Genomic DNA, 16,134 nt, shown 5'->3' with positions numbered 1-16,134 from the left:
ATTTATTTTTCCTTTATTAATAAATGTGTACAAAATATACAAAATCACTGTATATTATTATAGTATTCTAGAATCACTTCTTTCAATCAAACATAAATCATAGGTTTGACAACGATCTATCCTATAATGCCTATCTGATTGAAGCCCCCATACGGATTAGAGGGCCCCATATTTTTTTATAGCTAAGAATTGTGGCGACCCGGCTGCCGCCCGTCATCAGGAGAGCATGGGTTTCCTCAGCGGGCTCCACATCCCCATGCCCATCCTGGTTTTAATTTTTTCTCCAAACAAAATCGAATATCTCATATTCTCCTTTTTGTAGCAGAAAAAAAAATTCCAAAACAAATCTGAACAAAAAAAACATTTTCTTTTTCCAAACCAAAACAACTTAGGGATGATGACGATGATAATGACGTTTTTACGTTTGTATTCCGAGTCAAACCAGCACAGAGGCCAAAAGCCAACAACCCAAAAACCTCAAAAGAACTCGGAACTCTCGCTCTCTCTCTCTCCTCGGATTTTGCTGGGCTTCTGTTTTCGTGTGCTACTATACATGGCAATCTAATTGCCTTTTTAGTTATTTACTAGTTTTGTTGTCGTTCATCTAAAAGCAGAGGGCTTACACTTTTTCATCTCCTGGTGAAAAGCTCATCAATTCTGGGCACTGTTTCTTCTTTTAACATTCAGGTGCGTTTTTGTTTTTGTTTTTATTTATCTGGGTTTTGATTAAATTTTCTTTTTATCGCAATCGGGTATGAAGTGGGATTCATGCAGATTAAAGACGAGATGTTATGGTGCCTTTTTTAGTTTATAGATAAATTTGAGTTTTCCAATTCAGCTGTTCTTAGTTGTTGGATTTAAATATCATCTTTAAACGACCCATGAATTATTGTTCGTTTTTTGTTTTCTATTTCTTTTCAAATTGATTGACTTATTGTCAGGTGTAATTATTATTATGTATTTTCTTATCACACTCAAGAAATTTATTCTGCTTCACATATGAATTGTTTGATGCCATTGTTTCAGGGTTTGTTGAGGTTTACCTCTTGGAGTCTGAAATTTCTGTTGGAGTTCTGGATTGAAAATGAGAGCAATTGCTCGATCTATTAGCCAATGTAGATCAGCTTTACAGCATCAAGCATGTCAATACTCAAGTGGTTTTGTGAGAAGGCAAAAGCTTTTGACAAACACCTATTCTGGGTTTGTTTATAAACACGCTAACAATGCCGAATTCGATATCTTTCAACGACCCAGGTTTTCTGTGATCTCAAGAGCTCTGTCAATAGATGCTGCTCATGTTTCTAACGGAGGTACTCTTCTATTTTGGGTTGTCTTATATACCTTTCTTTCATCATTAGTTTTAGTTTCCTCAATTTTTTGTTGGTTTTCGGATTAGTGGCAGATGAAAACAGAGCAGGGCCACTTGTTGAGTATGAACGAAGAATTGCCGCTGGTGAACTTGTTGATGGTGATGCCTGCCAGGTATGACAAACAACTGAGCAAGTGCATGCTTATCAATTTCGTAGAAATAAATGAGGAAAAGATTAAAATGAATACTGTTTGGGCATCTTGGTTTCATTCTAATGCTAAATGATGCAATAACGGTGTATGGAAATCTTGGAATTGAACTTCATGTTTTCATGTACTGTTTGTTATGGGACACGTTATTTAGTGGGAAGTTCACCATTGATTTGGGCTAAAAGATTTAAACTTCAGGTCTTGTTTAGTAAATCCTGTGTTAATTTTGGGGTGGTCCTGTTGAATAGCAGCTCAATAAACTGTATTGAGTAGGGCAATCAATATGTCTTACCTATTGGTGTTGCTTTTTTTTTTCTTTTCGATCTGACTCATTTTTGCAGGTAGGCACCTTAAGAGAACTTCAAAGGCTCTATGATGAACTTGTTCAGTCAGCTGATGCCTGCCGATTGGATAGGTATACAGCTTCTGCGAAATCTGGAAGGTAATCTTTCATAACTTGTTTTTTTTTCCCACCACTTGTGATCCAATTTTAAATTCTATACTGATACAGCATTTCATTAGCTTTGTGTTGAATTTTGTACTTTCCTACTTTTAGTTTGTTCCATGTTGAAGTAGTAACCAATTGCTTATCCATTTGTATGAATGCAGGAGTAGGTGGTTGTGGTCTCGTTTCATCCCACAGTCTTCAAGCTCACCAGTCAAAGGTCTTTATCTTTATGGAGGGGTGGGCACCGGGAAAACCATGCTGATGGACTTGTTTTATGATCAGCTGTAAGTTTGAAATGCATGTTTGGTTGTCCTGTTATTGTTTGATTTCCATAGATATGCCGCACTGTCATTCATAATTCTTGAGAAACAGCCATTGTAAATTTATTATTATTAACAGATTTTGGTGTAGATCAAAATCTTATTTATTTCTGTTCTTGATTATCAACTTGTCCACCTTCTCTCTCACCATAGATTGCTGTTTTTATCTCCTAATACTTTGATTTTCATTTGTCAGAAAATGCAGTTGGAGAAAAAAGAGGATTCATTTTCATGACTTTATGTTGGATGTCCATAGATGCTTGCGAGTAAGAATGCAATTCTATTGTATGGGCTTTTATTTGTTATGGACTGAGAAATATTTTCTTACTGGAACATAAGCTCTGTGTTTGGTAAAAGTGTTATAATTAAAATGTTTAACCAGAAAAAAATACATATTGGAAAGTATATGTCTTCCCATCATTATAAATGTAGATAACGTCATCAAGCACAGTAGCACATTTGGTAGTTTGCACACCAACTCCTGGATGGATGAAATCCAAGCAGATTATTCTGACAGTACAATTGGTTTTCATACTTCAGGATTAGTAGCTCTTTTTTTCAGTCATTTGATATTCGCACACCTTTGAACAAAAAGTTCTTTTCATTCTGGATATTTGTTGCATTGGTATTACGTATTATACAAATTCCAGATTAAGGTTAACATGAATGTTTTATAATTTCTCAGAAGCACAAGGGTGTAGAAGATCCACTTGAAGTGGTTGCAGGAGAGATATCCGATGATGCAATCTTGTTGTGTCTGGATGAATTCATGGTAGAGCACTAGTATTTAGAACTATGATTAGAAATCATCTCTGATTACTAGTACTTTTGTTGTACTGATTGTCTTGCGGTCTTTCATAGGTGACTGATGTAGCTGATGCATTAATATTAAACCGTCTGTTTGGACATCTATTCAGCAACGGTATCGTAAGTAGTTTACCTCCATTTACTTTCTTGTGATCGTAGTCTTTTATACAATGTGATTTTATGTATTCTCTAATTAAAATAATTCTATTTTTCTTTGTTTTTTCATTTTTGGTGTGTGGCAAGTGTAGATTCTTGTTTCCACCTCCAACCGTGCTCCAGATAAGCTGTACGAAGGTGGACTACAGAGGGATCTTTTTCTACCCTTCATTGCAAGTTTGAAGGTATGTATCTGGATGTGGTCTCATCTGCTTGTTGTTAGGTTAGTTCAACCCTGTGATATTAGTATATGTTTGGCACAAAACAAGATAAAATGTGGCCAAGCCACTTGTGGCGTGACTAAACCTTTAGTTGGGTTTTATTTTGTATTAGAAAAACCTGTCTCATGTATGCGGTTTTTTGGAGTGTTGCATCCGACACCAATACTCGTGTGTCCTGCCCTCCTAGTGTGTTATTTAGTTTGCACTTCATAACAAGGGAATTTTTTGGTTGTAGGAAAGATGTGTAGTTCATGAAATTGGTTCGGCAGTAGATTACCGGAAACTGACTTCGGTGAGATATCAAGTCCACTAAGATTTGTTACCTCCACATGTTCAGGTGATTTTGCCTAATGTTTATAAATTTCTAATTTCATGTTTGCACCTTAACTACAGGCTGAGCAAGGTTTCTACTTTGTTGGCAAAGATTTGTCAGGCTTTCTGATACAAAAGTTTCAACAACTGATTGGGGAACACGAAGCTGGCCCACAAGAGGCAGAAGTAGTAATGGGAAGGACCTTAAAGGTACTTTCTTGGTTGCCTTTTGGTCAGGCATGTGAAGACAATATTATATAGTCCTGTTGTTTTTTGGATCTGACAATATATTTTTTATTGCCATCAGGTTCCACTAGGTGCTGATGGAATTGCCTATTTTCCTTTTGAGGAACTATGTGACAGACCTATGGGAGCTGCAGATTATTTTGGATTGTGCAGTAAGTAAAAACTTAGCAGATTGGATTTTTTCTTGCATATTAGCATATTAAATTAATTTTGGGAAATGCCCTTAAATACCACTATTACTGTAGCAAGTTCTCAAATAGCAGTATTACTGTAGTGAAGTTCTCAAATAGCACTATTACTATAGCAAATCGACAATATCTACAGTTTTGACAGAATACTGATACTTTAGTTATGTCATATCAAAACTATTTGGGATTGTTTGCTATTGAAATATGGACGAATTTCGACAGCATATCTAGATGATATCGATATAATGGGACTATTTACTAAAGTGATTCTGCTATTTGAGAACTTTACTACAGTAATAGTTGTATTTGAGGGCATTCCCAATGAATTTTAGTTAAATAGTTGACATATGGCACTATTGGGGTGAGACTTGAGTAGGGATGCAAAGCAGTATTCAGCACTCGTGCAGTCCTACATTAAAAGTAGGAGCTTCATGATATAAATCTGGATGATAAATTAGTACATATATCCTTATGAACCTTTATAAAAAAGGTTTTGCTTGGATGCACAAAGATACGGATTGAAATATTTGCTTAAATTTTGGGTCTTATTTATTGGATCCCCAGTAGTTTGTGCAACCAAATTTGTGGAGTTATCTTGTCCTTGTGACTGTCGAACACCCTACTCTTTTGGTAGTTCAAGAATAATTTCGTCTAAAGGTTCTTCATTTTCCTTTTACAGAGAAGTACCATACCCTGGCATTGGAGGGCGTCCCAATATTCGGACTCCACAATAGGACAGCAGCATATCGGTTTGTCACTTTAGTTGACGTATGCTACCTGTTTCTTAATGATTAGTTTGCCTGTTTTCATTACAACTTACTTTTGGACTTCATACTTCTGCAACCAAAGCATTTGGGACTAAGATTTGTTCATATCCTTGGTTAACCTCCACTGGATACTTTTGTAACTGCATTTGAGTTATCGCTCATTTGCAGAGAGGAGTTTATTTAATTTGAACTGATTGTGGAAATAAGACATTCATTTCAGTCTACAAGTGTTGGATAGATAGATTTAGTGCTTTTTTAGTGTATTATCATTCTTAACAAGTTCATTAAATGCACAAATTAAATTATGCTATCATCTGTTGTCTACTTTCCCATTGAGATGTTGAAATAGTATTAATTTCATCAATGCGGTTACAGGTGATGTACGAGAACAAGGCCAGACTGTTGTGTACAGCTGAGGGAACTCCATTTGAACTCTTTGAAAAGATTGTGACGATCTCTGATGCCCAACAAATGGCACCTAGAACCTCTTCGAGGTCAAGGAAAAATGATGATTCTGGGCTGTGTGTGGATAATGAATTGGGTTTTGCTAAAGAACGCACCATTAGTAGGTATGTTACTCTGCAGAATCAGTAGTAGGAATATTTTTTTTAATACAATATATGGTGATATATGATATTTAATATGGTAACTATGAATTTGGAACTATATTTCTACCAGTCTCATTTGCCTGTTATTGCACATTAACATGTCCTTTCTAATTCATGACAACTCATAATTTTCTCTTAAATATGCATTTCAGTTAGATTTAATTGTCAGGTCAATATTCAATCAATTCTCTTGGTTTGGGTTGAAGGGCGTGGAAGAAAGTCTGGTGTGTGTACTATGTGTTTCGAAACTTTGTTTCATCGAAAAATCTTTTTTTGGTTTGCTTATTTTCTGACCTGCTTTAGTCTGATTCTAACCTTTACAACCTGCTTTTGTCCTCTCTTCCAAATACAAAATCTTGATATTTATACGGGACTGTATCGATGATTACCTAAGCATGTAAGAACTTGTTCCTGTGGTCAATCTGTGTTCCTAGGTCATAGATAAGTAACTGAAACTAAGCAGCTTATGGTGTAGTGTAGGATATCGAGCTACAACTATCATAAGAGTCTTACCAATTCTATTATCTTTTATATATAACCTCCCGGAAGAATTGGGAAGGGAAAGGAAGAAAGCACTTGTCAATAAGTCTATTTGCATTTTGTATTTAGGTTGTATGAGTGTGGTTAATTTGGGTCTCTCTCTATTTCTTTCTATTGCAAGTACTGATTCTGAAACCATGAACGCAGATTAACAGAGATGAATAGCAAAGAATACTTGGAGCACCATGCTGCAACGATTGGAGAGAAGAGCTCACAGGAAGGCGCGATTCACGATAAAACCGTGCAAGCATGATGCAGCAAAAAGATCCAACGTCTTCTATGTCCATCCAGTTAACCATTTGTGTAAAATAGTGTGATTACATGTTAGCAATTCACCAGGTTTAGTGAGGGGTTCCTAGTTAAAAATAGGATTCACTAGATCTATTTTTTTAGTCTGTTCAATAAATGTAATCTCATTTGCCCTTGTCGTAAACGTTATAACAAGCAACAGTTCTACTGGTTGACGCCCCTGTTTTTATAATAAGGCTCTGAAATTTTGAGGCTTGATTATTTTCATGCAACATGCAGACCCTGTCATTGAAGCAGAGGATATGTTTCTGAGCTATTGAACTTGGTTGTGAGAATTACCTGGATGAGTCATACTATATTAAACTAAGGCTTTCAATCATTTTAGTTGTTTTATAAGGGCAAATGATAAAAAAATCCCTAAAATACAAGCAATGTCTAAACCGGTCCAACCTCAAGATATAAAGACATCGAGAAAAGTAGAAAGTTGAGGATGACATATTTTCTTTGTAGTACACGTTCTTATTTTTGTTTATGTCCCGTTGTCTTTATTATATTTCCCTTGTTTTGTGTTGTTCTTATTATATTTCCAAGTTCCAAGCAATATCAGCATCCACATCACATAAGGAAGTCTTTTTAATCTTTATTTTCTGGTTTTCTCGAGCAGACTTCTAGTCCAAAACACGAAAACACTATTATCTTGCTAAACTAAATATTATTCACTCTTTGGACCTTCTACCCATGCAATATTGATAGGATCAAGTTCCCTATCAATTGGATGAATTTGGTACCGGAAAGGGAAATAGGGCAAAATATAGATCTCTTCGAGAGGATCTAACCTCCAAAGCTTAAAGATGTTTTTACTTTAGAGCTTCTCCAATTGATTTTTTTTTTTTTTTGGGTCAAGTGAACAATATAATGGGTGTGCTCCAACCAAACGTCTAACATAGATATGAACAGCAAGAGAGGGAAATGTGTCAAAAATGATGCTATCAAACTCAGGCGTCAATTCAATTTTGTGATTATAGAAAATTCGAAGATTTTTGGTGTGGAGCTCCTCCTCAGTTTTAAAGAGCCAAACAATTCTCGTCATGCTCTTCTAAGATTTTTTTTAAAAAAACGACCATATGGCATCTGCAAATAATTATAAAGATAAGAGTCCCACACCAAATATAGCAAATAGCAATATAGAATCCTGGAAACAGCAATAGACACCAATCGATAGCCTATTGGATTTGGAAATACAACAAGGACGTATTGACCCAACAACTCATTACCCAAAGCCATAATAATTCTAACATGCAAAATGGGTTAGTTTCCTAAATTAAGAAAAAATTAGTCATTTTTGGATAATGATTTTTATTCTGAGTAATGCCACCCTAAAACCCAAAGCATTTTAGGGGAAACCCAAATCTAGATCTACCATCTTCTCACCCCACCCCAATGCCATGCCACCAGAGCTCATGGTGGGCGGAGCAATAACTGCTGATGATGTTCATCATCCTGAGTTATGTGCTTCTGTTTTTGTTCATATAGGTTTTGGAAAATAATTATTTATTCTCATTGCTTTAATTCCTCTTCTGGTTTAGGCATTCTCTGGCAGGCAACCAAACCCTCTGGTAATCGCATGGTTTTGGTTTTTTCCTTTTCCAACCATTTAATTCGTGTATATATGTGTGTGTGTGTGCCCCCATCATCTTCTTTGTATGTACATGTACATGTTAATATTCATTGCCAATGGGAGCAATTAATAATACAATGTACAATAATACCTATGTATAACTTTGTATGGCCCTTTTCTTTTTGTCCATTCTTTTGTTTCATTTCTTTTGAATGAAATTGTTCCTTTCAAATATTAAATACCATAGCCTAATTAGGATTATTGTGTATATTTTTGTGTGATTTTGAAATGAATTTTTGTTCAATTTTGTTGTTTGATAAAGATCAATACTTGGGGGTGAAATTGTTTTGTTGGTGTTTTCTTCAGTTTGTTCGGAATTGTTGCTTTGGGTTTAGAGATTATATATATATATTCTCCTGAAAGGGAATGGCAGCAGGCAGTCAGCAAAGCTTAAGAAAAGCTTTGAAAACTGTTGGATTGGCAAAAGCCAATGGCGATTTCAAGGTAATTAATTTTACATCATGCAACATCATGGTTTATGATTGACAAGTTTTGAAAGGGATATTTCATATATGTACTACTGCAGGCACTGGATGTTGCCATTGCCAAGGCCACAAGTCATGATGAAGCATTGCCCAAGGAGAAACATGTTTTAAGTATGTGAAACTTCTTTCTTCCTGGCCAACATGCATTTTCTGTGGAGTTTATATATGGTTGTCGTTCGGTCGTATACAGTTTGATCCATGATCTGCAAACTCATGTTGATAGCGAAATTGACCGTTCAATTTTTCAGTACTTTTTTTCTTTCTTAATTGCACGGATAAAATGCAGGGAAATATTGCAGCAATGAGTGATTTCAAGTATCTAATATATGTCGATACAAAAAATGACAAGTTTATTATGTATAATTTTGAATGATATACACATTTGCTTTGTTGAGTTGATTTATGAACAAAATTCAGTTCCAAAAATATTTTATTTATGGGCTATTACTTTGAGTTAATCATTGTGTTCTTCTGTTGCCAGCTATACTAAATGCAGTTTCGGCGTTTAGACCTCGTGCTGAAGCTGCTTACTGCATCCATGGTCTTGCAAGGCGTCTTAGTAAGACTCACAATTGGAAGGTATGTCCCTGATGACCTTGGTTCAATTTTATTTTTACTAGAGCAAGGATATTATACAAATACTAAAGCAAGAAATGGAAAAAAAGAAAGAAGAAAAAAAAGGCCATGCAATTTTCTTTATTCAATACCAACTTTTTAACTCCTCGTTCTCTATTGCTGATAAGATTGTTTTATTACTTGTATTCCTGCTTCAAACTCCATATGGTTCTTGTTTATGATGATCTCCCTCTGAAAAGGACATCCCCTTATTTGTTAGTATATGAATATATACAAACAATCTCAGCTTCCAGTGTATGCCTAGGTAGCACTGAAAACCGTGATTATTGTACACCGTGCTTTGAGGGAAGTTGATGACACATTTTGTGACGCTGTAGTCAAATATAGCTGGAGTAGAGGTCATATGCTGAATTTATCTCATGTTTGGGATGGATCAAGTTCAAGTGGTATGATTCCTTCAGTAATCTTTTCTTTCAAACGAGGGTTTTTAGTAGCGGTAACTGACTATGGAGGTATATTTGGCATGAAGCATTGGATTTTTCTGCTTGGGTGCGGACATATGCATCATACCTTGAAGAGCGTCTGGAGTGTTTCCGCGTATTGAAGTATGATGCCCAGAAAGATCACTCGGTATGAAGTTTGAATTGGAACTTTATGTGTAAGCAATGTCATTTTTAGGGTAAACCAACTATTGTTTAGTATGAGCTTTATGCATTGGTTTTAACATATTAACTTATGAACAACTCAAAAAGAAAAGGAATGTAGCCCTTCTTTGTACTCATAAACCCTGACCATGTTATATTGGTTTCATGTTGTTTCTATTCTCTTTTCATATTATGGTCAGTTTTGTTATGCTGTTTGAAATAAAGGGTCTGATATCTTTGATACATTTTCCCCAGAGAACTAAGGAACTTGATACCCCAGACTTACTAAGGCAATTACCTGCCTTGCAACAGCTTCTATCTCGCCTTCTTGATTGTCAGGTGCGAACCCATGTTTTTCCAGTAATCGTGCTTTATCCTCTTTGAAATTTATGTGCCATCGTCGTCTTCTTTTCCTCTGTGTTTCAACCTTTATTTATTTTTTTTCTTTTCAGGCTATATTGATTGATTGAAGTTGTATTTCTTGTAATCTTATTGGTTGTAGTTGTATCGTTTTGGTTTTGTTCTGTTGAAAATTGATGGGAATCTTTTCCAGCAATGTTATGCATCTCACCCTTATATATAACAAAAGTATATGTTTCTTCTGTGGAATCATGTATACATATAAAGATCTAAGAATGCCTTATAATTACTGAAAAACTGAATGTGTCCTATTTTGCAGCCAAAGGAGGGAACTGTATGTAATTGCTTGATTCAGTTTGCCCTGTCAATGGTAAGAATTATCAAAACCTATAAGAATTACAATAAAAAAGACAAAAGAAAAAATAAACTAGCTTAATCTAATACCATTTCAAACTAACCTCCTTACGGTGTTCCTCCATCAGGTTGCAGGTGAAAGTGCTAAGTTGTATGCTGCAATTACTGATGGCAATGTCAATTTATTAGACAAGGTGGGTTGTGGTTTTTGTCTGTGCAACATGATGGGCGGTTCCTAGCTTCCAAGAAACATCAATGTATCACTCACTTTATTTTCTGGCAGTTCTTTGAGATGCAGCACAATGATGCAGTCAGAGCACTCGAAATTTATAAGAAGTCGAGAAGCCAGGTATATGTCATCTATGATACATTGCTTATGTTGTCATAATATTGGTTCCTTGAAAGATCTTGTATCAAATTTATATTCAACATTGGAAACTTTATGTTACTGCAGGAAGAGAGGTTATGTGAGTTCTTTGAGATCTGCAGGAGCTTTAACTTTGGACAGGCACTGAAATTCATCAAAATTCAACAGGTTGGAGCTTTTAATGTGTCCATGTAGTTCTGTACTTGTTAGTGCCCTTCAATTGGGTTGTCAGTATGGGTAACATTTATAACTGCAGCCCCCTGCATCATTCTTGACTACCATGGAAGATTATGTGAACGACGCTCCCAGCAGTTCAACGCTTCAACATACACAAGTATGATGCTTCAACTCTTTGCTTTGGGGCTATCTTGTAATGCACACCCCCATAATTTGGCAAACTTATTTGATGCAAAGGAAGCTAATTTCCTTGTGAAGAAAATCAAATTGTTTTGCATGCTTCTTCTCTTGGCAAGCATATACCACTATAAGTTTATAAAATAGTTCTGTTGAAATTTGTCTCACACACATACAGAGGCATGCATGCACAAGTACTTCCATAACTTCTAACTGCATTGCATTTTCATCACCAAACTTTCTTTCTTTTAAAAATTCTCAATTATTGAACTATGCTGCATCGATTATCATTCAAAATCGATTATGAAAACAATGGATATATTTTAGGCAATTGGGATCTTGATTTCCTTCATTAATCCTGAAGCAAATTAACAACCATAACTTGTTTATCAGATCAATGAGAAGGAAGATGCGGCTCCCCAGGTAATTCATCTGGTAGAAGGTGATTTGTTAATTGACCATAAACAAGATGATAATGTAGAAGAAAAATCAAATGCCAATGGGACAGCCCCTGATCAGAGTGAGGCTGCTGGCACATCACAAGTGATTGATCTTCTGGTAAATGCTTATATGAGCTACTTTGTTTGGCACAAAACAGACAAATTTTTATTTCCTTCTACTCATATGATCTTGTCATTCCATTAGAGCTTCGATGAATTACCCCCAGTAACATCAGAGTCAGATGAGCAAAATTCTCTCGCACTTGCAATTGTTCAATCTGGTAACTCGATTTCCTTTCGTTTAAATTGATATATAGTAACATGAAGTGTCTTAGTGGTATATTGTTCATTTCCTTCTACATCTTATCACATAAAACCCATCAGATTCCAAACCAGATGGTCTCAATTCAACAAGCTCGGAGTCTAGTTGGGAGCTTGCACTTTTTACAGCTCCAAGTTCTAATGCAGATGCAGTTTCAGCACCAAGTTCTAATGTAGCTTCAGCTGAAGAGACTAAGGTGGTAAGTCTTCCGTTGTCATGTCCTGACACTTCTACCTAAGGGATGCCCCTTTGCTTATTTACATTTGAATTAGGCCAATTCGGTCCAAATACAATCCCACTTCGATTATAAATCGATTCGGATTTGGATTAGGCCAATCCAATCACTCCAAGTTATAACATGTTGTGAGGAAGAATTACTCAGAAGATTAGGGTAACATGTATTTGGTCAATTTTAATTCTGTTCTCAAATATATGCAGGCTGTTGGACTGGACAGATTGACACTGGATAGTCTATATGATGGTGCAATGGCAAGTACACCAAATCAGAATGGCTTCTACCACAGACAGGCACCCTCTAATCCTTTTGATGATGCCCCAATTAGTCCTTACCAATTAGTCCCACTTCCCCAAAACAACACGCAAATGGCTATCATGCCCCAACAACATGTACAAGACCAAGTCCCGTTTTATGGTCTCTATAGCAATGCAATTCCAACAGCCTCAACTAACTCACAAATGCCTTTCATGACCCAACAACAAGCTTTCATGATGCAGCAGCAACAGTTAGCCAACATCAGTGATATTCCATCAAATTCTTCTGGCAATCCCTTTGCTATTGAGCAGAGTTATTCGCAACCGCCACCAAACTCTTTCAATGGCTTCATTTAGTGGAGGATCACAGGAAATTGTTGTGGTAATTAAACATTTCTACCCCAAAGGTTTGAGACATTTGCAGTGGAAGAAGCAGCACTCAGTGTCATGAACGATTTTGATGTTAGAAAACCAGTTCTCCATTGAGTTTACTGGACAGTTGATCAGTACATAACTATCTTCTTCTAATGAGAAAATGGTTTGCATGAGTTTGTTGAAATATAATTAGTTGAGACCAAATTGGTCTCTCATCTGATGCCTCTCATGAAGTTTATTATGGGTGAGATTGGCTAGAAATCAATCACCTGGCTAATGAAATGCAACCCAAGACCCTTTCCCCCTAAACCCCTTTTCTTTTTCTTCTTTCGTCTTCTTCTTTCTTTTGGTCCTAAGAAAAGAGGAACTTGTTAAACTTCAAAAACATTAAAATAAAAAATACAACCATACCTTGTAAGTTTCATTTTTCTCACCCAAATTGTCAACAATGAACTCCAAAAACTCACAAACCATCTTTCTAATTTTAGACCATCTCACTCTAAAAAGACCTACCATCAGGGATACAAAACACATGAATAAAATACAGAAATAATTAAGGCTCACAAAAATACAACATAAAATCCTGGCTCGTTGAAGTTTGCTTGAGAGGGAGTTGCAGGAACTCATGGTGTCCATAAACCTGCTTGAGATGAAAATCACATAACACAAATGTTCCTTTGGAAGAAGTTTAACCATACAACACAGAATGATGAAAATGGACAAGGTAAAAAAAAGGGAACCTTTCCAAAAAGCAGAACTGCAGAACTTCATGATTTGAGACACACTCATCAACTTGATTGCCTTATCTGAAGATATGAGAATGTGTAAAATGCATTTGACCAATTCCTCCATAAAATTTAAAGCTGCCAAGAAACCTGAGTCTGTTTCAAAACCATAAATGCTTCCAATCTCCCACCAAGCCAACTCTAGGAGGTACACTATCAGTATGACAACCATAATCTCATGAATTACTGTTTCCTAATATCTGCATATTATCCACAAATTAGGAAACTAGTAAAGGTAACTGGTATTGGCACTCCAAAAAAGTGATCATGTACTCCTCTAGTATAACAACATAAGGGGAAAATTTCACTTGGAGAAGTGCAGAATAATACTTTTGGAGTGCCGATAACAACTCCTTAAGTAAATAATCATGTAGGGAAAAGGGAACTGAAGTACCTCGACTCTGTTTGTACCCATTGCCTAAGAGCTCCTCAAGTTGAGTAAAAACAACCTATAAACCCACCTGCAAAATTATTTCAACATTTCATTACATGCCCCTGCAGAAGCAACCTTGAATGTAAACTGTAATTCATTGAAATTCTGGTTAAATCTAGAGAGACGCCAGAAGAGAGGAGGAGATCGTGGTTTGAAAAGCTCACCATGCATCCAATGCAACGAAATCAATTTTCCACAACCAGACATACAACTGCAGGCACATAGCTTCAACTGCCTCCACCAGCATATGTCTCATGGAACTAATAAAAAACAACTTTGGTCAATGCCGGAGGCGACAAGTTTTAGTTTTTTTGGAGATGTGTTTTAGAAACAAAACTGGTACCTCGAGATGAATGACTGACTTGAGTTGTATAAACTTCACACCACCACTGCACACTACTTCGAAACATTTAGCATTTGGGGATACTTTGTAAGCTTACTGAATTTGATTCCATCCAGGTTGACAAGTCGGGTCTCTGTTAATGAGCATCCTCAATCTTGAACTACATATTTAAACATAAATATGTTAGAATATAAAGAATACTTCAAAACTCAGAATTTATTTGTTTTAACCCAAATAATATTATAACTCGTAGCTTTATTTCAACTGGTTGACTGATTAACTAAAATGAGCAAGGAAGAGAACAAATCTACTGAGAAATGAAAACAAACAGCCAAAGCATTCTTAATAAATATTTACATGATTCTCGATTCTAAAAGGTACTCAATCTGATGCTTCTGATGGAAACAAATCTTAGCAGGTTATCATGTGGTTTAAATAATCAGATATCTTATTATTGCAATGTGCAAAATATTCACACACAAAAACACTATTTTGTGGTTGGAATCGAATTCCTATTATGAACATTAACTATGGCATAGGAAATAAGAAAGAAATACTGCATCACAACAGGTACTTAAGTTAAATGAATAGTACGAGATACATCAGGAGTAGTTGATTTAAGACCCAAAGAAAAAATCGTACCTGTGATCTTTGGAATATGTGAAATCTTGGGCCATTCTGCACCGCTCTCCTTGTTGCATCTCTCTTTTAAAAAGGGACAACCACTAATGCATATCTCTTTTAACTTGGTGAGATACTGTACAGCTTCAACTGTAGGTAGATTAATCAGATTCGCGCACCAAATTATACGTAGATACTCAAGAGATGCAAGGTTTCTCAGCCACTCTGGAAGAGCCTCCATTCAGTCAAAGGATGGTATTTCCAAACATGTTAGAGAAGTAAGTTTTGAACTTGTTCAGGCGGAGACTCGAGCTTAGGCCAACCCCACAAACTCAATCTTTCAAGTTGTGATACCTGAAAAGTAGGAAATGAATGGAGCACCATCGAAAACCGACCAATTTCCAACTCCTTCAAGCTGGTGAGGCAGTGTGGGGATGCTAATCCACGGGGTAGACTTTTCAATCCAGCACAAAATGATATCTTCAACTCACGGAGGTGGGCAAGGTTGTCTAAGCTCGGAATAGTTTGTAGACTAGGACACCTGCTTATTGTCAATTCCTCAAGAGAGAAGAATTTTTAGCCCATCTGGTAAATGTGTCAAGTGTTCACAACCATAGATACGCAGTGAATGGAGCGAGGTACAGGACTCTAGGCCAATCAGTGGACTTGTCCCATGAAAGCCCTCGATTTCCAGTTGACGAAGGGATGCAAAGCCATGTAAAGTTGGAACTGACTTTAAACTCCTGCAATACTTTAACAGGCAACTTCAGGAGAGACGTAAGAGCATGTGTGACTGGAATGAACTCCAGTCTAGGGCAGTTGTCGACAATCAACTCCTTAAGAAGAGAGTGTGCCCATCAGGCAAACTCCTAAAATAATGACACTTAGAAACACACAGAGACTCAAGAGATGCGCAACAACCAAATAAATGGGGAGCAATACAACGAACATCTTTGAGCAAGGAATCCCCATTTAAAATTTAATTTGAATAATTAACAATATATATCATTACTTGTACTGAAACTTAGAATTTTTTTTTGAAGATCCAAGAAATTCTATACAGGGCCTGTATAATACTTTGTAATACTTTTTTCGTTTTTCTAATTGACATATAACTTCCCACAA

At 36.3% G+C, this 16,134-nt stretch overlaps 2 protein-coding genes and 1 long non-coding RNA gene across 6 annotated transcripts; 2 read left to right on the top strand and 1 right to left on the bottom strand.

The window, feature by feature from the left end:
* LOC18790565 (lactation elevated protein 1) lies at positions 354 to 6,673 on the top strand. 2 transcript variants are annotated; one of them, XM_007223251.2, is made up of 15 exons: positions 354 to 687; positions 1,027 to 1,310; positions 1,403 to 1,482; positions 1,860 to 1,960; positions 2,128 to 2,250; positions 2,483 to 2,552; positions 2,972 to 3,058; positions 3,148 to 3,213; positions 3,342 to 3,434; positions 3,706 to 3,762; positions 3,864 to 3,992; positions 4,090 to 4,180; positions 4,896 to 4,984; positions 5,359 to 5,552; positions 6,279 to 6,673. In XM_007223251.2, exons 2-15 carry the CDS (start codon positions 1,085 to 1,087, stop codon positions 6,382 to 6,384), a joined length of 1,512 nt encoding a protein of 503 aa, XP_007223313.1. In that variant the 5' UTR covers positions 354 to 687; positions 1,027 to 1,084; the 3' UTR covers positions 6,385 to 6,673. The 2 variants fall into 2 exon arrangements, with proteins under 2 accessions (XP_007223313.1, XP_020411073.1); XM_020555484.1 differs by having other exon boundaries at positions 1,397 to 1,482.
* LOC18793502 (putative clathrin assembly protein At5g35200) lies at positions 7,687 to 13,134 on the top strand. Of its 2 annotated transcripts, none has more exons than XM_020561485.1 (16): positions 7,687 to 7,996; positions 8,365 to 8,502; positions 8,585 to 8,654; positions 9,025 to 9,122; positions 9,424 to 9,565; positions 9,649 to 9,749; positions 10,019 to 10,102; positions 10,443 to 10,493; positions 10,606 to 10,671; positions 10,761 to 10,826; positions 10,932 to 11,012; positions 11,101 to 11,178; positions 11,592 to 11,756; positions 11,844 to 11,919; positions 12,035 to 12,159; positions 12,399 to 13,022. In XM_020561485.1, exons 2-16 carry the CDS (start codon positions 8,425 to 8,427, stop codon positions 12,807 to 12,809), a joined length of 1,692 nt encoding a protein of 563 aa, XP_020417074.1. In that variant the 5' UTR covers positions 7,687 to 7,996; positions 8,365 to 8,424; the 3' UTR covers positions 12,810 to 13,022. The 2 variants fall into 2 exon arrangements, with proteins under 2 accessions (XP_020417074.1, XP_020417069.1); XM_020561480.1 differs by having other exon boundaries at positions 7,688 to 7,996; positions 12,023 to 12,159; positions 12,399 to 13,134.
* Positions 13,251 to 15,817, bottom strand: LOC18788969. Of its 2 annotated transcripts, XR_002271099.1 has the most exons (6): positions 15,031 to 15,817; positions 14,389 to 14,548; positions 14,210 to 14,305; positions 14,007 to 14,073; positions 13,568 to 13,812; positions 13,251 to 13,467 (listed from the first exon to the last, which is right to left on the bottom strand). It is a non-coding gene; the product is annotated as an uncharacterized LOC18788969 (long non-coding RNA). The 2 variants fall into 2 exon arrangements; XR_002271098.1 differs by having other exon boundaries at positions 13,251 to 13,812.

Source organism: Prunus persica, chromosome G1, assembly GCF_000346465.2.
Source record: "Prunus persica cultivar Lovell chromosome G1, Prunus_persica_NCBIv2, whole genome shotgun sequence".
Taxonomy (NCBI): domain Eukaryota; kingdom Viridiplantae; phylum Streptophyta; class Magnoliopsida; order Rosales; family Rosaceae; genus Prunus; species Prunus persica.
Note: the sequence above shows the minus strand (reverse complement) of the source record. Positions and strands in the feature narration are given on the sequence as shown.